This window comes from Lycium barbarum, chromosome 2, assembly GCF_019175385.1.
Source record: "Lycium barbarum isolate Lr01 chromosome 2, ASM1917538v2, whole genome shotgun sequence".
NCBI classification, from domain to species: domain Eukaryota; kingdom Viridiplantae; phylum Streptophyta; class Magnoliopsida; order Solanales; family Solanaceae; genus Lycium; species Lycium barbarum.
In genome coordinates this window covers 124,739,637-124,763,058 of record NC_083338.1, presented here as the reverse complement: position 1 = coordinate 124,763,058, position 23,422 = coordinate 124,739,637, and the positions used below count along the sequence as shown (strand labels likewise).

Below are 23,422 nucleotides of genomic sequence, written 5' to 3'. Positions count from 1 at the left end.
TTACGTCTCAAGAGTCTGATTGTACGCTTTAAACACGCATAACGCTCGACGCTCAGGGCTAGTTCCTATGCAAATCATGTGTGAAGTTGCCTAATTAACACTGTAGACCCTTAAAATTATTTAACAAAAATAATAAAAGTTTAATTCATCTTCACTTGCTATTGATTTTCATGCCTTAGTTTTATACACCTCTCAAAAATATGAGAATTACATCATTTTGCTATTTGAAAGCAAATTTTTATTTATTTATGAAGGACTAATATATTATAGTACATAGGGTTTTATCAATTATTTCCTTTTAGGGAGGTAAAAGGAGTAGTTTGATCATTTTTGAGAAATTGTAAGTATTTTATTGTTTGAAAAGTTAAGACATTGTAGTTGATTTATATTTCATAATAATTTTTAACACTATTGTATTGTCTTAGATATTTGTTTTCGATGAATTCCTTTAACCCTTTTTAATTTTATTACACTTTTAATGTACTTTCTGTATTTTTTGTTACTATGTTAGTTTATTATTTTTTATATTAAAAGCTTAAATATCTGTGGGACTTACGCTTCATGTCTCGAAGCTTACAACTCACTCCGTGTTAAGTAAAATGCCCCTCCTCGCGCCTTTTAAAATACTGATATAAATAATACGGAAAGAGTTCAAAATGCTCCTAACATATTGGAAATGACTTATATTTGCCCTCCTTCGACCTATTGGATTTCAATTGCCTTTAAAATTAATTTGCGGGTTGAAATGGTGCCTCCTGCCCCCTTTTGGCCCCAATTACCCTTTAATTTTAAAAATACGCTCTTTTTAATGGAATTATGAGATGACATATGTGGGAATTTAATTAAATAGATGGTATTAAATTATTGATTCACGTGGATATTAAACCGAGCCCATAATAACCCGATCCATATGAATATCTTTGTTCTTCACCGGTTTGAACCAAAAATTGCAACTTCAAACGAGGAAGATATTGTTGTCTTTTGAATCCATTCAGTCGTAAAAAACCTGAAGCATCGAAGGGATTGGATACGAACAAATTCAAAGTTTGTGGAAAGTTTTTTAAGTTTGTTCATTTGTTAAGGCTGAGAAACCATTATTAAATGATTTATGTCTTCAATACTTGTTGGAATTGAATTTGCACCAAAATACTTTTGAATCGCTATTGTTGAACAATTATAGGTACGCTTGAGTTGAATTTAAACGCAAAAATTTATTGTGGAATTAATTGGGTGTTTTTTAATTTGCAATTTTGATGTATTTCTGATTTCAAGACATCATCTAAAAGAAACTCAACAAAGAATTCGACTTATAACCATTGAGTTCTGTTAAACTCTTGAATTGTTATGTAGACTAGTAATTATAACTCTTGAGTTGTTTCCATTTGAAGTATGTTTGTTGCTGAACTCAATTGTATCGCCTGGTGAGTCCACTCCACAATTGCTGAATGTAAATGTCTTCAAGTGGTTTTGGGTTATCCTGAATGGGTCAGGTCATTTATGATTAAGGCCACGTAGATAAATGACTCAGTGTCCCCTATTTAATTAAAGCTAAATCCACATGTGTCATCTCATAATTTCATTAAAATGAGTAGCATTTTAACCCAAAAATTAATGTTAAGGGCAATTGAAAGCTAGTAAGTAAAAGGAGGGGCAATTTTTAACCTGAAAATTGACGTAAAGGACAACTTGAGTCCACCAGGTGGAAGGGCAAAAAATTTAAAGGGCCACATACTAAAAACACCAAACAATATAATAGAAAAAAAATAAGGTGGGCTCCATACTAAAAACACCAAGCAATATTTAAATTTAAAAAAAAAAGGGAAAAAAAAGTGCACCTATATATTTTTACTATTATTACTATATAGTAGTAATAGTAGTAAAATAAGATAGAATTTAATTATTTTTTTATTTTTTCCCTTACTCTAATAAATGTGAAAAAATATTAATGTCGTAAAAGAAAAAATAATATTAAATTGAGATCAAATAATTAATAAGGTAAATTAGTCAAATTATAATTCTAATTGACGTTTCCTAAAAATACCGTGCAAAAAACAACATGACAAGTAAAATGAGCTAAACCAAGAATATTTACCAAAACTTAAAAAATAGTAGTTCTTCGCTGAAATAGAAAATCAAATTTCTACTTTGTTTCGTTTTAAACATGTAAAATTAATTTAATAATTTTAATTAGAATTATCCAAATCAAAATTTGATAAAAAATAATAAGTTTTGTTTAGGTCCAATCTACATACATTAACAATAGAATATTTTACACCTTTAAATGAATCAAATTAAAATTCAAAGTATCAACTGATGCTTAAATATTACTATTCTTTTATCTCAAAGAGAAGAAAATAGTTTCCTTTTAAACAAGTCTTCTCTTTTAAAAAGTATTAATAAGTTTTTGCTAACTTTGTATTCGTAGCAAACACTAATATAATAAAGTTTTGGATACGGAACACAAACTACAATATTATATTAATTGTGTTTTGAACATAGTATGTATATATATATATATGCATAAAAACGGTGCAAACTTATGTATGTTTATTAGCAATATAAAATATATATATTATCACTACTCAAACACAACTACATACGCATAGATATACTATAATCCAAAGTGTTGGGCCCGTACGCACCATGATCATACGCCGTCTAGTATATATATATATATATATATATATATATATATATATATATATATATATATATGTGTGTGTGTGTGTGTGTGTGTGTGTGTGTGTGTGGGCAAACTGAATTTAGGTTGGCTCAAACAACTCCTTTTTTTCAATTTACTTATGCAGTTATGCTTAAGCATATTTGTACGAAGAAAATGATCTGCAGATCCACTAAGTGGATTTCAAGAGATGTATTCTTGGACCGTACTAAATCTCAAGGACTTTAATTAGAGGCTTTGATGTAATTTTTACTTATTTATTTTACCAACATTCACCTTTATTATTTACTGTATTAGGTATCGAATAAGTTAAGCTGCATATGCATATATTAATAGAATGCTTATTATATACTCTCATTTTTTTAACGTTTTTTACACACTCCTCAATGTTTGTTGATAAATGTATATCGCTCGGATTGATAAGGTTATCCTCCTCAATGAAGGTAATCACCTCTATCTGACACTACTAGAAATAGATTATTTTTTCCACTGCCAATCAATGGAAAATTTGTATTATAAAATATGAGTTTCTCACCTTATTTCTATCGAACCAGCTCATTTGGAAAAAACATGACGAAAAACAGGTTCCCATTGAAACGCTGGGAAACATCTTAATTTTTCTATGTGAAAAACTACTAATATTTTCTTCTCTCACTGATTCAATCAAAATATTTTTGGGAATAGTCACTGTAAATTTTTCAGTGGGAAAATAGAATGTTTTTAGCTGTGATATCTTATTAATAGGATAAAAATTATCATAAAAATTAATGATAGTTAAAGGTCACTAGAAAGTAGATGAACTTATAAGTATGGATACATATGGTGTCTGCATATCATCTTTGTTGTTATTAAGCCATCACCAAGTATCTAAAATAAGGCCCTAAATGAATTAGGCCGAATCTGGAAAATGTTGGCTATCTTAGTACTAACTCTAGTGATCGCTGAAAGGAGGACGTGATCTTGATGAATTCTTGCCATCTTGCGATCGCGGATATATTAGTATATCACATTTGTGGCCTTCTTGACCTAGATTTTACAGTTTCTTTGTTGCCTTTTTGGCCCTTGTCTTGATTGACTCTTGTCCTTTTGAAGCACTCTAAAATCTGGATATTTAGAAGAAAAGCTAATTCTGACAGCATAAGATTATATAATCGTGATAGATGTAGGCCAAAAGTTATATGCTCACACTATGTTGATCGCATGATCTATTTACCTAGTATGAATTTACGCGAAAACAAAAGGAAAATATGTGTTCATTTATTTGGGGGAGCCTGAGCACTGTCTTACGAGAGACAGGGGCGGAGCTAGGTTGGGACGAACGAAAAACTACACTATATATACAAAATTAAAATTATATATATATATAGTTAGTATATGTTGAACTTCCTTGACTTCTTTATATTTTTTAATCCTCTTAGTAAGAATCCTGACTTCGTCACTGATGAGTGAATAAGAGATGTTGAGACAATTAAGGAGCTAAGCACATTTTGGCAGTGAGATAATGGGATTCATTCATCTCGTGAGGATTCTTATTACTGAAAATTCAAGTTGCGAATCAAGTGATCTACTATAATTTTCTTTAAAGAGAAACTTTTATGATTCATAATTAAACTATGATTAATTTACATGAATTTCTTCAAAAGCAAAAGATATTTCCTTTTTCTTGTTTACCGGCGGGAATTGAAGAAGCTCATTCATTCTTCAACTAAAAACCTTGATTCATATCCCTATTGTTCAATAAGGATAAATAGTTAGGGCTCGTTTGGTACGAAGGATAAGAATAAATAATCTCGAGATTATATTTGAGATGAGTTTATCTCAAATTTGATTGAGATAAAATCACAGTTTAATTAATGTCGGAAGTAGTTATCCAGAGATTGTAGTGTTGTTTTATTCCTATGAGAGGGTGAAATAACTAATCAAAAGATAAGTTATCCTGAAATAACTTGTTTCCAACCGAACCACCCCTCACAGTTGTGTCGTTAGGCAAGTCAGGGGTTGATGTGATGTCATTTTCTTTTACCCCATTAGTCCTCTTTTTTCAACGTCATACTAATGAATGGGGGTCCATGAATTTTCTATGGTCCCTATTGGGTAAGAATCAAGATATATGGGGAAGAATTTGCACAAGCAGCTTATATATATATATATATATATATATTCTCCAGGGCAACAGCATTCACAGTAGGGATTGGACCCCTTTTATACGTGCTTTGCACATGCAGAAACCTATGTACCTATAGTATCCTATTAATCATTATTGAGGGATGGGTGAGACTACATATAGCATAATGTCACAAATGAAATCACTAGTTTAATTCGACAGTGAACGAGTTTAAGACAGACGGAAAGGAAAAAAAAAGACTTTTTAAACTTATGAATGTATCATAATATTTGTGTGGCAAAAAATAAATCTCCTCAGAGCTTAAAGTTAAATTATTTTCAAATATAAAATTATAAATTGCAACGAATGGAGTTGAATATTATACAAAATTTCACCAAATACTCTATCAGACATTAGTACTGACAAATATGAAAATAATATCATATGAACGGTAACGTAGAGCGGGATGTTATCATATCTACTTAGCATGATCTGATGCTATACCAAATGCTCCGTCAGACACTATAATATAAGATTTTGAACGAGCACATAAACTTTCCAAGAATTGTCTTATCAAGTGAAAAAGCAAAAGCTGTCAATTATTGTAGAATCACTAAATTGATATTGTTGTGAAAGGAAGCAAGAGAAGATGCCTAGCTCTGACCAAGACAACTAGATGACAAGTTGTGGCATAGGAAGTATGGCTCATGTACGCTCTTTCTTCCTTTTGTGGAGCATTTAATTAAATTGGACTTTTTGCCATTTTCACTTTCCAGAAAGGCCAATTTATAACATGGGTTGGCAAGAGTACACACACAAATGTAGACAATGTATAGATGTAGGATATGGGGAGGAGAATTCATGTTTTTAGCATCCTTTTTTCTTAGACAATTCAAGAAGTGGCTATAACATGGGGTTGTCACACATTTTAGGATACAACATATGCCAAACAAGTGAAAGGGGGAAGAAAGAAGAAAAAAAAAAGGGGGAAAAGCCAAGCCAATCTTCACAAAAGCTATATTTCCATTCACACTTTAAAAAGGTAGGAGAGTAAGTGGATGAAAGCTTGTCTTATTTTTCTCTTTTTTTCTTTTACTTTTTTCTTAGACAAGGCCTTTTGGTGTTTGCTTTGCTTTCATATGAATTATGATTCATTCTTTGGTCTTTCTCTTTGTCAGAGTTCTTATCCATCCATGTCCATGTCTCACCTTCACTCCATCTAATTTGGTGCTCACATGGCAAACATGACTAGCACCACCTTTGGTGGATGATCTCTTTACTCTGATGAGGTGGAAGATGTGACCAATCCGCTTTCGCCACCTAAGCTGCATACGTGGCTTTGCAACATGCTCTATTACTGCAACTTTGTTGGACCCTTTGGTCCAAGACATATTGTCACAATGCTTAAGTGACACCTTTGGCACTGTGCCAACTGCTCCCTTCTCCCATGAGCCTACTCCATTATTTTCAAACTTTATTGATATAAACGAATCTACCAAAAAAAAAAAAAAAGTTAAAATTTGGGAGTTAGATCTATAATCAAGGTAAGGAAAAAATAATGAGTAAAAACAATGATTCTCAATTTTACGTGCATTTAACGTCAATTCATAGTTTTTCATCATCAACGAAAAGCCAAAAAAGAGGAAACATAAAATAGAAGTGGAACAGAATACTTCGGCGAAAACAACTAGTAATCCAGTATTATTATATAATATATATATATATATATATATATATATATATATATATATATATATATATATATATAAGGCTTTTCATGACTTTATTATAAGTGAAAAATTATATAAATAAGAGGTAGACTAGTAGAAAAAAGTTTTAAAATTTAGGGAAAACATTGTTATTCTTCAGATATATAAACCAATCGTCAAAGTTAAATTTTAACGAAACGGAAAAAGCGGAAGAAGGAGAGTTATATTATTATGTTTTAACTAATTATTGGAGAGCTATAAGTATGCAACAATTATAGTTGCTATACTTCGTATGCAAGGTTAATTAACTTGCGTAACACGTAATTTTGTGACACTGTATAGTATGTACACGCACTTTGTATGGAAAGTTTGCACAAAACTCAACAATGAAAACAGAATATAATTGAAAATATAAAAGTAACCACTTTAGGTAATCATAAATATAGAAAGGCACTTATTTGGTGGTAGTTATTCACTTGCTACCTACTGCTTTACCTAATGTTCATACTACTGGTTTTATTTAATTGACTTTTTAAAGTAAATTGAGTTTTGTATCTTTGCAGTTTGAATGTATCCCGTGTTTCTCCCTCTACATGATACAAACTCTCGACCCAGAACAATTAAAATAAAAAGATTGGGGGTGGAGGGGTTGGGGGAGTTGGGGGGGTGGGGTGGGGATGTGGAGTGTAGAATATAACCTTCATTGTTAATGACCTTTTTAATTTTCTCATGACACCTTGCTTTCACTACTCTTATTTTTAGAAAGATTTCCTCATATTATGCTTTGTTGTTAAATGGATTAGAAAGATGTGTAAGATTTTAGGCCGGATTTATCCATTTTACTCAATAATACCACCACATAAATGTCCAAATATATAGAACCAAAATAAAGTAAAGGCTGAAAAATTCAAAAACATCATAACTTCACAAGAAAAGAGACCTGTCCAAAAGGAAGGGGAAAACACGGCGGGGCGAGGGTGGTGTGTAGGGACAGAAGCGGATGCAATATAAATTTAACATGTTCAATTGAATTCAACATTTTGTATGTGAAGTGTGTATATATAAACGAAGCTAGGAGTACAAGCGGTTCATTCAAGTGCTCTTTAATAAAAAACTAAAATGTATATATGGAGTTCAAAAAATATTATATTCAGTACATAGAATTCCCAAATGTTTATTTGTGTGCATACTTATTTATATTTTTGAATTTCCTAGTAAAATTTTGACTTTGCTATTATATGCATACATGAAAAAATAGTAGAATTTCAATAGATACGAAATTTGAGCCTATAATTGCAAAAATAGATAATTTTAATTGTAAGAACATAAAAGCCACACCAATCAAGGCACTTTCACGACGAATTATCGGGAGTTTTTTTATACTAGAGTCCCAAAATTCAAGAAATTAAGCCAATAATCATTTATCCCTACCATTTTAATGAGAGCTCATACGCGAGTTAGTTTGACTGTGCTGCCTGACTAAGGCCGGAATATTTCCGAGATGCATGTTAATGAGCAAGACGTACTTTTAATTATTGACAGTGTGAGGGTGAAATACTGGGAAAAAAAAAAGAAGAAATTAATGCTTAATTAGGTACCTTCATAACTGCAAGTGGAAGAAACATCAATATCACCATTATCATGAATACTCTCTTTGCGTGAATGTCTAATGTCAAGGCGATTGAAAAGAGAGCTCAAAGGAAACATCTTTGGCAGATAATGAATTCTTGAATGATGATGATTATGCTCTTCTTCATCATCATTAATATTAATCTTCTTCTTCTTTTCTCTCAAGAAGCTCCTGTAATCTCTCTTTCCCTGCAGATTAATAATGTTAATCTTCTTCTTCTTTTCTTGCTTAGAAGCCAAGATTAGAAGCCTTTCATTCAAGCACAAAGCACATACTCCGATTACTACTTCTTTTGGATGGAAATAACACAAACAAGTGTTGTCATTCATGTTAAAGAGGAAGGAAGGAAGGAGGAGGAAGAGTTTCAAGTTTAGCAAGTTAGAAGAGTGTAACAGCAGAGAATATATTTGTGAATAGAAAGAAGGAAAAACAATGTGTGTTGTGTGTTTTTACGTGTGAAAATTACCATTATATATATATATATATATATATGTGTGTGTATGGCTAGAGCAAGTTTCAACACCCCCACTACGATCTTGACACGTGACTTAGTATTGTTGGTCATTGAGCGAGGATGAGTTATCTACAAAACATGTTGAACTTTTAAAGTTAACTACATATTCTTAACAGAGTAAGAAAGTTTTACATCATTAAATCATTTTAACTATTGTAATAGGTGGTGATCTGTTTTATTTTTTAATAATTCAAATTTCAAATTCTGAGGCTTACTTATAGATATCATTGGATGACCTGATAGGTAAAAGACATTATACTGACGATTCTTAACTTCATATTCATTATAGTAAAAGAAAAAAAAAATGACATTGTCAGTTTGTCACTGCATTTTAACATGTTATACAAGTTACATGCTTTACTTTTAAGTTAGTAATAGTATCATTCATTATACACGATAATCCGTAGTTAATTTTTCAGGTAATTTAATAGTGTGAATTATTATTTTTATATACTATCGGCGTTTAGAAATTAATCCTACTTAGACCCTATAGGGAGCAACCTGGGAGATATAATGGGCAAAATATTTAATTAGGAGTCATGTGGGGGCTACTTTTTGGAAAAGATAAACAAAAGGTAGGGTTGGGGGTCGCCTAAGTAGGCTAGTTGAACGTAAGAACTAAAACTTGTAATTTGGTAACGAAATTGGAAGGTACATTGAAAAAGCCAGCAATCTAAAGACTAATATCAGTACTAGTTGGACCATTTCCAACTAAGTTAATAGCAATAGGCTATAGCTATGGTCTTCTAATTAAACATTTTGGACTGTGTCTTCTACCGCAACCTCATTAATTAATTCTTCTTGAGTAGTCAACTAATCTAGAATAAATCATCAGCATCACTTTGAGTTTTATGATTTTAGTAAGACTGACTTCTCTCTTTCTTTACTTCTTCTGTGTTTTAAATTAATGAATTGAAATAATTCTTTTGTTGTAACTTTTTTCTTAAGAAAATCTTGACCATATGATATAATAATCGTCAAATATAAAAACGATGGGTCACACTCAATTATATTCTTACTTAATTTATGTTTTCTTTGTTTTTGAATCTTTTGATAGGTAATTTAAGTACTAGGCAGTAGAGCACATGATATAAAATCGTAGGAAACATAAAAATCTAGCACAATAACGATGCTATATATACGATATTGATATTACTAGCTAGTACATATTAACCTACTAGCTCGTTAGATGGTATACAAGTCGATGACTATTTAATTCACACACATGGAATGTTTGAATTGCTGTGTCACTTTTGACAGGATATATAAATGAATTTTACCTGGAAATTTAATTCAACCAAATAGTTCAAACATAAACATGTTGAAAATTGACCCTAAGTGTAGCTTCTTTCCATGTTCTTTGTCACTCTTGTCACATTGGTTGTAACTTTAATGAATCATAAACATACACTATTATTTACTTTTCAAGAGTTTGATTTTTATTTATTTAACGACGTAACCAATTAATTTTAAAAACAATTGAGAGAAAAATGAAGGAAAATGTTTTGTTCCTTTGCTTTATTTTCCACATCTTTTATGCTATTTTACATAAATATTTTTGTTATTAGAATCAACTTATATTATCTTATTCAGTAGTATGTTTCTTTCTGTCTCGTTTCTCGTCTTTGAACCAATTCAGCCCATGCCCAGTTGCCTGTAAAGCTATAAAGTGCAATAGCATAAACCATCCAACTCAATAGTAGAATAAGTTGTTGATTAACCTTGTCTGTAATACCACCAAAGTGTTAAAGGTACTTTGGCTATTTTGTAAATGCCTTTCTTTATGAATATAAATTAAAAAGCTTAAACTTATTCATTCTATCTGTTGGACAGAAGTCAAGCTTTGACAGACTTCAAGTCTAGTTTGAATGGTAATTCAATTTTAGATTTTAGGTTTGACAGAGCTTAATTTCATTCTTGAAAGTTTGAAATTTCGTTGTTGACCATTTAGTTTCAAACCATGAATTTTGATATTAGGCTATCATAGTTCAAAATTTTACACCCAGTCCTTTGATTTTCCTTTTTGAATAATGAATGTTTAGCTTGGAAATTTGGTATATTATTTATTTGCTGCAGATTCTTTCTGTTGTGTATGCTTCCTAAGGACAAAAAACGTAGGTGTCAAAGTATAATAGTGGAAACAACTCACATAGGAAGAGGAAAAATGGTTCACATTTCAAACCGTCTAACATAAAGTTTTAATTTTTCTTATAATTTGTTAAATTATCAAACAATATTATTATAAAATCTATATGGAATATAACGTATCAAACAAAAGAGAGTTTATTCTTAAATATTTTGATAATCTTTGTTATGGGTCAATCAAACTTTTAGATGGACTGAATTGGACAGGTCAATGGCACTGAGTTAAGAAATGGGTAGGTCGTATATTTTCATAGGCTAATCTTACCACCTGTAGGAGAAACGTCAGTAAATTATATCCAATAACCTTGGAAATGGATGGTCTTGAACTTTTGACCCTCGTTTGTCTCATGATCAAACTTTCAAGGTCCAAAGTCAAATTTGTTAGAATTGAAATTTTGTCGATGAGGCAAGTAAGGTCAAAAGTTCAATGTCACTAACCTCCAAGATCATTATTGCAAATCAGCATCAATATCAACAAATTTCTGCAATTTATAGAAATCAATTTTACAATAACTCCATCTATGTAATATGAGCTTCTCATCTTATGCAAGCTCAAGAATATTTTTCAAATCTAGATTAAGGAGGAAAGTTATTGTAAGTTAGGGCGAACCATAAACCCTCACAGTATTGAATGCATTTGAACATGGTCTCTTACGCAACTGTTATATTTGGACCACTGAGAAACGAAACGGGACCAGACAAAGAAATGAATATTTATGATTCATACGGGTTATGTCAACTAGTTTTGGAGTATTTGTTTTCGCAAGAGAAATTGGTTTTAAAATATTTACTCGGGTAAGAATTATTTGTCAAACTAACCTTCTTTTATTAAAAAGCAAAAGGAATATTCCTTCACTATCTTAATATGTAACTTATCTTCTAAGTAATGTTTCCCGTGGATTATCCTTAGGGTTACACTAACTTTTATAACTTGTTTGGTCAAACTTTTTATTATGAAATGTGTTTTATGTCCGAAGTAATTTTTGAAAAAAAAAATTAGAGAGTAACAAAATATGTTTGATAATCAACTATAATAATTTTTTTAACTAGTATTAGAGAATCAATTTTATGTTTGGCCAACCTTTCAAAATATATTTCTAGAGAGAAGCTACATGTTTCAACTTTCTACTGCTTCCTAAAAATTTGGCTAAACACCTCAACTTTCTAAGATAGATATTTTACTTCTTTATTTTTTTATTTTTTTTTAACTTTTGAAAAACTTGATCAAACTATAGTCCTCAAAATCAATTACTACTGCTCCCTCCCTTCACTTTTATTTGTCACTTTTAGTATATCAAGGTTTCACCGTTGTTTAACTATTTGCAAATACAGATCACGAGTCATAATATATAAATACATTAGTTTTGTCTGAACAGGAGAAGGCCTCCAATTTTTACTTTTACTCTAAAAATATACAATGGTAAGCCGATGTTTCACAGTGTTACTATGTAACATACAGAATCCTAGCACAGTAGCACTTGTACAGAGGAGGTGCCTAGTGCAGCTAAGGTGCACTAAGCAGAACAATGGAACCTGTTTAACATTCCCAATTACTTCAATGTAAAATTGTATGATCATATCAGATTGTTGCGAGTTATTGGTTTAACTATTGTAATTATCAAGTTTAGAAGCAAAAATACAGACATGGCTTTCCGATTTCGTTGAAATAGTCTCCCCAAATGAAAAAAATACACATAATGCATCATAGGATCTATCCCATATTCCTTCAAGTATTAAGAGTCTGAAGATAATCAAAACATTGGAAACTGACTTGGAACATTAGAACAAACTTAGAACTAAATCGTCAAATGAATCTCCCGGCTTTTCAACAAAGGTTAGCATTGTAGTTTGCACCTACAAGCTACAGCATAGCATCGTATTGATATCTAAATCAGTTTTGAGTATTTACAAGTAAAAGTTGTATTAAAGAGTATTCTATAAATTCAGCGAATTGTTTTTTTACCACTCTTAAGATGTCTCAAAATTGAAAGTATTTCATGCAAATAGGGAAGTAACAGACTTAACACTTCTCATAACTAACAAAATAAGGATCAAAACAGTCGATCCAACAAAGTGAAACAAGTTATAAGGAAACTGACATTGGAACCTGTTTAAATTTACAACTCACCAGAAAAATTCTCCAATTTCAGGCAACCTCCAAAATGGATTAAAATTCATCCTCAAGGGAATATTCAATAAATCAAGTACGCTAAGGTCTACCTCAGTCTTCACCACATGGTATTTGTCTAGTACAAAACCAGAAAAGGAACAAAGAAAGTAATATGTAAACTAATAACAAAATATAACATACAATTCTCCAAACTTATGACACCCCGCCTTGTCAAAAGGACTGGCCTCAACATCGTTCTGGCCAAAAATCGGTTAACTAGACAAATTCTGATATTGCGCTACAAAAAGAAGAATGAATTAATCATCATCACAGGATTTGAGCAGCAGTGTTAAGTTTTTCTGCGAAGCCCAGTTGTGTCCTTGTGAGGCTTGCCAAATAGAGCAACAGCAATTGGTCCTGCAAGGGAAATTTAATTCAGGTTCGGCCAACCCGATCTGGTTTAAGCTTCATTCATATCAATGGTAACTGACAAACTCATTAGCACGTAAGTTGTTTTCTACAACAAATTTAAGGGCGCCAACACAGCCAGACGATAATTCTACGACCGCTCATAGATCCCATTCAACTTTTTGCTTTGAAGCAACTACCGCCCTAGGAACTTTTTTGTAGGACATTAAAATTTAATGACATTGCAACTTGACCCTTAATGCTACATTCTACTAACATAATGAATCAGGATTTTTTATCCAACATTTACATATGCTTAATATGAAAGATTGTATAAAATTCTATTGTACAAAACTCCAAATTGAAAACAGAAAAGAGAATAAGGAGGAATAGCTGACCACAGAGTGGGAAGGTCTGGTGGTGGGGGAGTGAGAGGGAAGTTAATTTTTAAAATAGAAATTAAAATAGAATAAAAGGAACCAAGACTGGAGTTTTACAAGGAGAAGAAACGGTCCGGAATGAAAAGCACAATAATCCAGTCGAAATCACATAACTAAGAGTAAATTTTCCAGGTTCTCTTACCCAAAACTGACACATCGCAGTTTTTACTTTTTAAATTTAAGCGCAGTAAAAGATGTATGATTGCCCAATGAAATGATTTTGGGACTTAAGCTGCTGGTGGTCAATTAAGGGTGATGTTTTAAGTTGGATGGGCGCTATTTTAACTGGGAAGGAGGAGGAAAGAAGAAAAAGGGGCCTAGATGGCTAGGATAAGGGGTAAGAACCTTCGGGGTGGAGGGGCCAGCTGCCAAGGCAAAAGTGTGCATGGATTGGAAACAAGAAGAAAAGGATAGAATCTATCACTATGTTCTCATACCTAAAAGTGTTTAAGCAGAATGAGAAACTTTAATGTTTTAGAAGTTGAAGAAAAACTTGCTGAAAGGGTTGGCTCAAGGCGGGAATTGCCACAAAGCTAATTGGATGGTAACTGAAGTACTTCTCCGTTCCACAAATAACCCCCAAAAGGTGATTCCTGACATTTCAAACTACAGTGCATAAAAACTATTGAGAAATAAAATGACATGTCTACATCCTTAATTTCATTTCAAAAAAACTTCCACTTGGTTAGGGAGGGTGGGGCGGGAATTGGCAGGAAACATTGGAAATCGGCAATTCAATTTATTCAATTTAAAGGTAAAAACAACCACCTGGAGCCCATCATTAACAAGCTTATCGAAGTCTTGAGATGAGAGCTTGGGAAGGGAAGCCACGGTATCAGATATGAACCTTCCGATTTTATTGTCTTGTGGGACGCGTCCTTCCTGAAAAGGAATATCAATTTGGAAAAATGACTTAAACAGGAGCAAAGCAGGTGCAAAGTTTTTGTGCTGCAAGTTCAGTTACCACAACGTCGTCAACATATTTGTAGATGTCATCAATCAGAGCAAGTAATCGTTGCATTGAGGCTTCCATTCCTTCGAGATCGTTGGGGAGTTTGTCTACCGCAGTCGTCTTCAGTATATCAACTAAAGTAAAGGAACATAAGAAAACTCCAGTGAGAAACTTCATTGTGCAAATGAAATTAACATGACTTGTGCTCTCTAACTCTTTCTATCACCAAACATAAAGAAGATACTACTACTTACCCTTTCTATTGGAATACATTTAGAGTATGGCTAACTTTTGCATCTCTCCGTTAGATGGATGATAATTAGATCACCAAAATTATTATAATGAACTCATGTACTAGGGATTCAGTAAACTGCTAAGCAAGAAATCATAAACACTTCTCAACTAGATTCTACAACACCACCCCCCCCCCCCTCCCCCCCCAAAAAAAAAACACAAACCCTCAGCCTATTCCCTGACATCAGTTACAGTATAAAAAAAAAAAAAAAAAAAAAAAGGAAACACAAAGAATATGCAAGGACAATAGCCTATCATATATGGCATGGGAGGTAAGTGGAGACATACATCCAATCCTTTCAGCTTCAACCATGCGCAGGTCCAATGGAATTTCCTGAAATTGTGCAGCAAGCTGCTGATGTCCAATAGACAAATGCACAGAAACAAAACCTTTTACAGAAGCTTCTCCATTTGTGAATCCAGTGTCAACAGTCAAATGTATAGGATTTGTGGTTTCTCTAGAAAAAAACTCATGGATCAAAGCACTGCCACCTGTGACTCCGGAACCAGTAGAAAACCTGTGAAGTCCAAGTATCAGATATTCACAGTTTCATTAGCTCAGTGAGTTCATAGGTCAAGGAACTGACTTTGGTGGATGCAGTTAAATATTCAAGATAAATGAACTTAAAAGCAGTTACAAAGTAAGACAGATAACAGCAAGAATTCAAGTATGTGATATGCAACCTATAGTTACCAGTATTAGGAAGTTTTTTTTTTTGAGTAAAAGGTAACTTTGTATTCACACAAAAAACTCATCATATGGTGATGAGGTATAATCTTACATCCCTTGGTAGGCTGAAACTACCCTGAAACAACAAAAAAAACTAGAGCTTACAGATGTCCTATAAAATCAACTAAAGATTCTACTTCCCCCACCATATCCTGTTTACACCAAAAATAAAGTAAACTAAGGCACTTCATCTTGATCTTTTGAGTGCTGCTGCCATTATCATGAAAACATCTTGCATTCCTTTCTTTCCATAGTGTCCACCAGATGCATGCTGGTATATTCTCCCACCAGTTCTCCTTAGATCTTCTTTTTCCAATTCCTTTCCAGCTATTCAAAAGTTCAAAAGTGGTCTTTGGCATGACCCAACTCACTCCAAGTAAACATAAGAACATGCTCCACAGATTTACAGCTGTTTTGCAGTGTAGGAACAGGTGACCATTGATCTCTGTTTCTTGTCCACACATAAAACACCTTGAGCAAATCTGAGTACCTCTTCTTTGTAAAGCTTCATGAGTTAGGCATGCTCTTCTGATTACCAACCATGTAAAACAGGCTACCTTATGAGGAACTTTGACCTTCCAAATTAGTTTCCAAGGCCATTCTGCTAGTATTAACTGATTGCTATTCATGTTCCAATAACAAGATTTTACTGTGAAATCTCCCTTGTTATGCAACTCCCAGACAGGTCCATCAGGGCCAATTGAGGTGCCCTGGAAGGTACCTAAAATCTGGTGCAAGTTTGTTACTCTGTCTATTTCCCAATCGTTCAAGGCTCTTCTAAAAATCAAGTTCCACCCTTGATTGCTCCACAATTGAAAGACAGTGGCATTTTTCTGAAGGCTTATGATGTATAAGTCTGGGAACATCTCTTTTAGACTAGTATCTCCTATCCATTCTTCATTCCAAAAATCTGTTTTTAGTCCATTCCTCACTTTTATGTGCATTTTACTATTTAGCAAGGGCCACAACCTTCTAATTGTCTTCCATACTCTACACCCAAAGGTTCCATCAACTTCTAAAGTGGTCCACTGATTTAGAAGACCATATTTCTGTGCAATGAATCTTTTCCAGAGGGCCCTATCTTTAAAGCAGAGTCTCCATAGCCACATAAGTAGTAGACAATTATTTTGTATACTTAAGTTCTTTATCCCCAAACCTCCTTGAGTTTTACTAAGAGTCAAATCATCCCAATTCACCAGATTATGACCTTTCTTTTCTTTGTTACCATGCCAGAGGAAGTTTCTTCTCAGTTGGTTAAACTTCTTTTCAATGCTTTTTGGGACTGGGAATAGGCTCATCATGTAAGAAGGAAGACCATCCATCACAGATTTTATCAGTGTCACTCTGCCCCCCAAAGATAGATACTGGCTCTTCCATCTAGCCAGCTTCCTTTCACATTTTTCCAGCACCTCACACCAAATTTCCAATTCTTTGTTTTTAGCACCCAAGGGCAGGCCCAGGTATTTTGTGGGCAGAGATCCCACTTGGCAGCCTATGTTCTCAGCTATTTCCTGTAGGTTCCCAACTTGATTCACTGGAAAAAGATGGCTTTTGTGCCAGTTTACATGCAGCCCAGAAATACCTTTAAAAATGGTAAGAATAACCCTCAGATGCCTGACTTGTAATACCTCAGCTTCACAAAAAACTAGAGCATCATCTGCATACAGCAGATGAGTTACTTCCATGGCATGACCCCTATTAGGAAGTTATGAGGAACTAACAAGTAGGTGTATTCTGTTAATGGAACATTTCATACAGTGAATACAGGTTTTTTTGATGAAGTGATAAGGATTTATTGCACTTTCGGGCGTAAACACCCTTATACTATATCAAAAGAGTAGAAAACCTACAATAAGATTATGATTTTCTACCAATGTCACCCTATCTCCTACACATAAAGGAACCTCTTGGATGCACCAAAAAGAACCAAGGATAAGAGGTTATTATTTAACTGTGCAAGAATACTCTCTACACCCTCAAAAGCTCTTCTATTTCTTTCTCTCCAGATTACCCACATAAATGCGGGCGGAGCAACCCTCCACGCCCTATTTCTTCTCCTCCGCTTTCCATAGGTTCAGGTAAACAATAGTCCTTTCACAAATCCATACATAATCCATTGTATTCCAAACCATTTCAGAATTTTCACCACAACCAAGAAGCTACCCGACAATGTAGAAGAAGATGATCCGCGTCTTCACACCTAAATCCTTACTCATGAAACCCCAACTGAAGTAGGTAATCCTCCTTTTTCTTAAGTTCTCAGCCGTCAAAATTACCCCTCGTACTGATAATCCCCCTCTTTCTTAACAAAAAGTACCCTTTTTGCTGCTAACGAAGTGAAGGTATACCTTTGTCAGAATCTTAGGAATCCAAGTGAAACGGAAAACAGATTACATTTAATCGGATCCTATAGTTCCTTCTTCCTACTTCCGCACATCATTGTCATTCTTTTCAACATCTTTCAAGTCTTACATACATTAAATTGGAGGTATCTCCAGATTACATTATAAGTGACATGACCAAACTAAAATAATGGAGAGTAATCAAGCACAGACTGTTAAGCTGTCTATACAAATAAAACTTCACAACCATAGTAGTGTTTGACTGGCTCATTAGTGAATACGAATGCAAGCACTTGATTGCAGTGCACGATACCATATCTATTAATTATAAATACACTCCCACTGCTCTGCTACCAATCCCCAAATAAGCAAATTGACAAATATATTCTCGAGTCTTTACTAGTAGGTTTGCTTACCCGATAGAGATACCTCTCAAGGCCTTCTACAGAAGCGAACGGAGAAAATAAATCGGCCACAACAAATATTTCAAAAGGGCAACAAAAGTAGGAAATAATATGAAGTTTTACTGTATGGATCCCTGATAGAGACAACTGTCAAAAAACATAATGCTGGAAGTTCTCTAGGAAAAGAAAGTTCCCCTTGTATCCTTATTCTCAATAGCACTACAGCATTCAACTCTTTCACTTATTGCAGAAAATGCTTTCTCTTTCCTTCAAAGGTCACAACTCACAAGACCCTTTATGGGGGATTGGATGCACATAAAAACCTGTGGAAATACACTACAATTTGTAGATATGAAAGTATCTTTAAAAGCGGAGCACAAGAGGAAAGCGAGCCATCAGTCCCATGGGCGGGGGCACCAACCAGAAGAATTTTGTTTTTTAAAGATAAATGAACTATAAAAAATTAGAAAAATCTATTAGAATGTACAACATCAAAAATAATGTAATATTGAAAAATCTATTTATGTATGCATGTAGATTTATGCATACACACACACATATTACGGTCATATACATTAAATAAAATCTAGAATGAAAATGTGAATAGATAAATAACAGAAAATACAAAGCGTAAGGTATTTCTAGAACGCATTAAGCCTCATGAGATTTTAGCCGCCTACAGTCACCTGTGGTAGTTTCCCTTTCCTCCAAATGAGTCCCAAATATGCCTAATAATATGTATATGGAAATAGAACTTGCATAAATTCACCTTTTAGACATCTTTTTCATCTACCATCAAGCATGGCATGCTCCGGATATCAGATTCCAATTTCAATCACATGCATAAGAATATACAGTGCTACTTATATTATAAGGCTAATGGACGCTAAAGACTTCATGCTGCAGCAATACAGAAAAGTTTCCAATCTGGAAATAGTTGGAGCTAAGACTTTGACACAACAGACAACATCCCTCAGAAGAAAAAAAGGGAAAGGTGGAGTTACCATCCAACAATGACTTCCTTTGGATTCACCTTCTGATGAGATGACAACATATTGTGATGGTAATCAATATCCAAGGCAACCTAAAATCAAGGACGAAACGCCAAGAAAATGTTATCAAGAGCATTACAAAAACTATCTAGAAAAAAGTTGGGTCCATGATTTTCACAAAAAAAAAAAAAAAAAAGGTCCATAATAGAAATGTGTTTTCTGCTCATATTGAAAAGTTAGGAACAAAAGACAAGACGGGAAAGCACAACAACATACCCAGTGTCATCCCGCAAAGTGGGTCTGGGGAGTGTAGAATGGACGGGAAAGAAGAGAAGGGAAAAAGATTTACTCCCTTTGTCCCAATTTATGTGATACACTTTCCTTTTTAGTTTGTCCCAAAAAGAGTGATACATTTCTATATTTAGAAATAATTTAATTTGGAACTTCCCCTTTTACCCTTAATGAAATGATTTACAGCGACACAAATATCTACAGCTTGTTTTAGACCACAAGTTCCAAAAATCTTCCTCTCTTTCTTAAACTCCTTAAATAGTCAAACTATATCACATAAATCGGGACAGAGGAAGTAGCAATTTCCAGAAATTGCTCTATCGCAGTGTTAAGGCTTGCTTCAGGGATGCTTAAGCTCAATACCATGCAAACTAGCCGCTTAACTAGTGTTATCAAAGGCCAAAACCATAGAAAACTGCCCAAGGTCTACTGGGACCTTGAGTACAAATCAGAATTAAAACATGAGCTTTAGTAAAGAAAGGAGCAATGAAAAAAAAAAGTAACAATAAGCACAAACAACAATCACATTAAAAAAGAAATAGAAAAATTTCCAACTAAGTGAAATCTATGAATTGAAAATCATTAAATTGCCAGTCGCATGCTTTTATGATCTGAGTCTCGGATGAACTTTAACACCCGACGTAATTATTTAGATGCGGTTTTAAGTTTTAGCCAAGTCATTTGACTTATATTAACTTGAGATAAAAAATAAAAAAAATGATCCCCTCTGTTTTTTCTTCTTTCTAATCTTTAGCTCTACTGACATTCTCGCCTCGTGTATATGCATTTACCTTCCGCACATCTGTTGTTCAGATTGATCATGGCCACCATGATTGGTAAGCATATCAAAGACATTTAAAATGTGAGAAAACATAAAAGAAGAAATACTGAACTGGTGAAAAATAAAAATATTTACAAAGTGTAGTAGGATCAATCTCTCCTGTAAAAGTCATTGCCTCACTATCAATCTACAATGCGATCAGGTTGCTATTCAGTTACTATTCAGTTGTTCTTATATTTCATTGGATGGTTGATTTCTTTCTGATATGTCAAAAAAGCATTTCATGTTGCACAAACATGGTGCCAAAAATTACAAGTTCCCATACAGCGATAAAGCACAATATTGTCATTACATTCGTTTGTTCATTGCACTAGAACTATGATCCTTCGAAAACACAAATAAATCAAAAAGACGCACTTTAGGCTCTAGAGGAAGCACAATTATTGTCTCTTGTTATATAAAATCTATGTGTTCAATATTTCCTATGCATGGTTAACCATTAGTCTATGCATACAGACCACAAATTTTTTTTTTTTGAGAAATGGTAACTGCATACAAAACACAGTATAGGAATTCATTCACAATTTCTGCAATAGAACTTAAATCGCAATCAAGCAGCTCATCTAGAGTTATCCAAAATGCACTCTATACCCTAAATTTACTGAAATTTGCACAATAACAAAGTCTCTTCTCCTATTCTTTCTCTCATTCCTCCCCATAACTTTTGTCCCTCTATGTTGTCATTTTGAAATTAAGGACCAGTTTGGCCATAAAAAATATTCACTTTTTTTGGAATAATTTTTCACTTTATTTGAAAATAAGTGTTTGGCCATGAAAATTTCAAATCACTTGAAGTTGAATTTCAAATTTGAAAAAAAAAAAAAAAACTTATAACCTGTTTCCCAACTAACAGTTCACTTTTGAAGTTGTATTTAAGTACATTCAAACATGAGCATTCTTCCAAATATTCTTTGCAAAAAGCAATGTCAAAAAAAAAAAAAAAACATTCTTTGCAAAAAGTATAATCAAACACAACTCCATCTTCAACTCCAACTCCATAAATTCCAAATAAAGTGAAAAACATTTGGAATCTATGACGAAACGCCTACTCAATAGAAAATACTGAACTACCAGGCTATCAGTGTTCATTACAAGTTCTAAAAATCGCTCAAATTGACCCTAGCACTCTGTTTTGATGGTCATTACCCATGGTTTCATAATGTATAATATCATATTGTACAATATTAATGACTAAAAATAGTTGGATATACTGTATTGTTTGTTGTGGTTTAATAACATGTTTATTAAATGAAATAAGTAACCGCGCAAAAACCACCAAATCCGTAGTTACAAAAATTGAGCTTCTTCGTGATTATATAACAACGGAGTTACAATGGGTTTACAACACATTTTTTTATGACAAGTGAACCTGCATCCGCTACCCTTCGATTGCTCACAGGGTAAACCCCACTCCTATGCAATATCCCACAAACCACACAAGAGAGATAACCGGCACTAGGCAAGCCTCGTGCGACGAGCTCAACCCACAAGACAAATCCCCAGGGGGTTTCGAACCTGAGACCTCCATTATGGAAGCCCCATGCTCAAACAACTGAGCCATCCAATATAATTTTAAGAACAATGGAAACAAACATGGTATCAATGAAAACAATAATAATGAACAACAGGGGTAAAACGGAAAACTTAGCCCCCATTTGGCCATAAGAATTATTCACTTTATTCCGGAAATTTTTTTCACTTTTTTCCGGAATCAGCGTTTGGCCATGAGAATTCCGAATGTATTCCGGGATACCAAAATCTCAAAAAACTTATTTTACAAAAAATTTCACTTTTTTCACATTTTTACAATTACATTTCACCAAAAACTACAATTTCAAAAACTATGGCCAAACACAACTCCAACTCAAACTCCAAAATTCCAAAAAAAGTGAAATATTTTTTGATATCTATGGACAAACGGGGCCTTAATTTAACTTATTTTTTTTTCAATAGTGTAAAAATACTTATATGAGAAAGAATTTCAACCTGATCTTGTGACTCGCTATGAGGAACAGCATAGGAATTGCGTATGTCAACAGTACCATCAGGCAATACTGATCCAAGAAGAGTGCCAATGATTCGGTCAGCTTGATCAGGACGTCTAACATAGCAATCACATATGTTGAAGATAACTAAAGGATGAACCTTAGCAGATAAGGTAGTAGTTGAAGATGCTGCAAATTGCAGTATCGTGTGATCACTCGACGCCATTGTTTGTTCGTACCGAAGAAAAGTGTAGAGAAAGAGAGTTGATAGTGTTCCTAGGGTTTTCGGATGGAGGAGATTTGGGCCGTGGCTAAATGCCTTACAAAAGTGGGTTTTAATTAAGGAGCCCAATTTATACTGTATAGTGTGACTAGCCACGAAATCGTAAGAAATAAAAAAAAAATTGAATTTTGTGATTTAAAATAAATCAAAGAATAGAAAGTAAATTGTTGTTAAATAAAAAAATAGATATTCTTAACAAAAAGTGTATCATATCAATTGGGACAGAGGGAGTATTATTTATCGAAACAACCCATGCAAGAGTTACAAAAAAAAGGTTTGAAAAAAGTATATATGAGGTATTTTAAATTTATTTTTAAAACAAATTATTCTTATTTCTTACTTGGTTCTTCTTTCTTTTTTATTATTTTTTTTTCTTCGAGTCCCATGTTTTGTTAATAACAGAAACTAATTGAAACTCGTAGCTTTAGAATAAGCATCAAAAATAATTTATTTAATAAGAAAATGATAAATCAGTTGCAAATTGCAATTAAATTTATCAATGATAGTGATTAAGTTAAAAAGACATAACTTATAAAGCTCACAATATTTATTAAAGTACGTTTAATAT

General features: G+C 33.3%; 2 protein-coding genes across 2 annotated transcripts; both read right to left on the bottom strand.

Moving 5' to 3' along the window:
• Positions 1-5,546: 5,546 nt before the first annotated feature.
• Positions 5,547-8,586, bottom strand: LOC132627068 (uncharacterized). The gene is made up of 2 exons (XM_060342149.1): positions 8,092-8,586; positions 5,547-6,276 (listed from the first exon to the last, which is right to left on the bottom strand). The coding sequence occupies exons 1-2, from the start codon at positions 8,450-8,452 to the stop codon at positions 5,936-5,938; spliced, it is 702 nt and encodes a 233-aa protein (XP_060198132.1). The 5' UTR covers positions 8,453-8,586; the 3' UTR covers positions 5,547-5,935.
• A 4,279-nt stretch (positions 8,587-12,865) lies between these two features.
• Positions 12,866-22,900, bottom strand: LOC132627067 (eukaryotic translation initiation factor 3 subunit F-like). The gene is made up of 6 exons (XM_060342148.1): positions 22,573-22,900; positions 19,467-19,546; positions 15,275-15,504; positions 14,705-14,826; positions 14,509-14,622; positions 12,866-13,309 (listed from the first exon to the last, which is right to left on the bottom strand). The coding sequence occupies exons 1-6, from the start codon at positions 22,795-22,797 to the stop codon at positions 13,220-13,222; spliced, it is 861 nt and encodes a 286-aa protein (XP_060198131.1). The 5' UTR covers positions 22,798-22,900; the 3' UTR covers positions 12,866-13,219.
• Between the last annotated feature and the right edge of the window lie 522 nt (positions 22,901-23,422).

Coding starts and splice junctions, on each gene's coding strand:
- LOC132627068 (XM_060342149.1), bottom strand. CDS start 8,452: ATGAATGACAACACTTGTTTGTGTTATTTCCATCCAAAAGAAGTAGTA. Junction 6,277..8,091: donor TTCCACTTGCAGTTATGAAG/GTACCTAATTAA, acceptor TTTTTTTGGTAG/ATTCGTTTATATCAATAAAG.
- LOC132627067 (XM_060342148.1), bottom strand. CDS start 22,797: ATGGCGTCGAGTGATCACACGATACTGCAATTTGCAGCATCTTCAACT. Junction 14,827..15,274: donor TGAAGCTGAAAGGATTGGAT/GTATGTCTCCAC, acceptor CCTTTACTTTAG/TTGATATACTGAAGACGACT. Junction 14,623..14,704: donor AATATGTTGACGACGTTGTG/GTAACTGAACTT, acceptor ATTCCTTTTCAG/GAAGGACGCGTCCCACAAGA.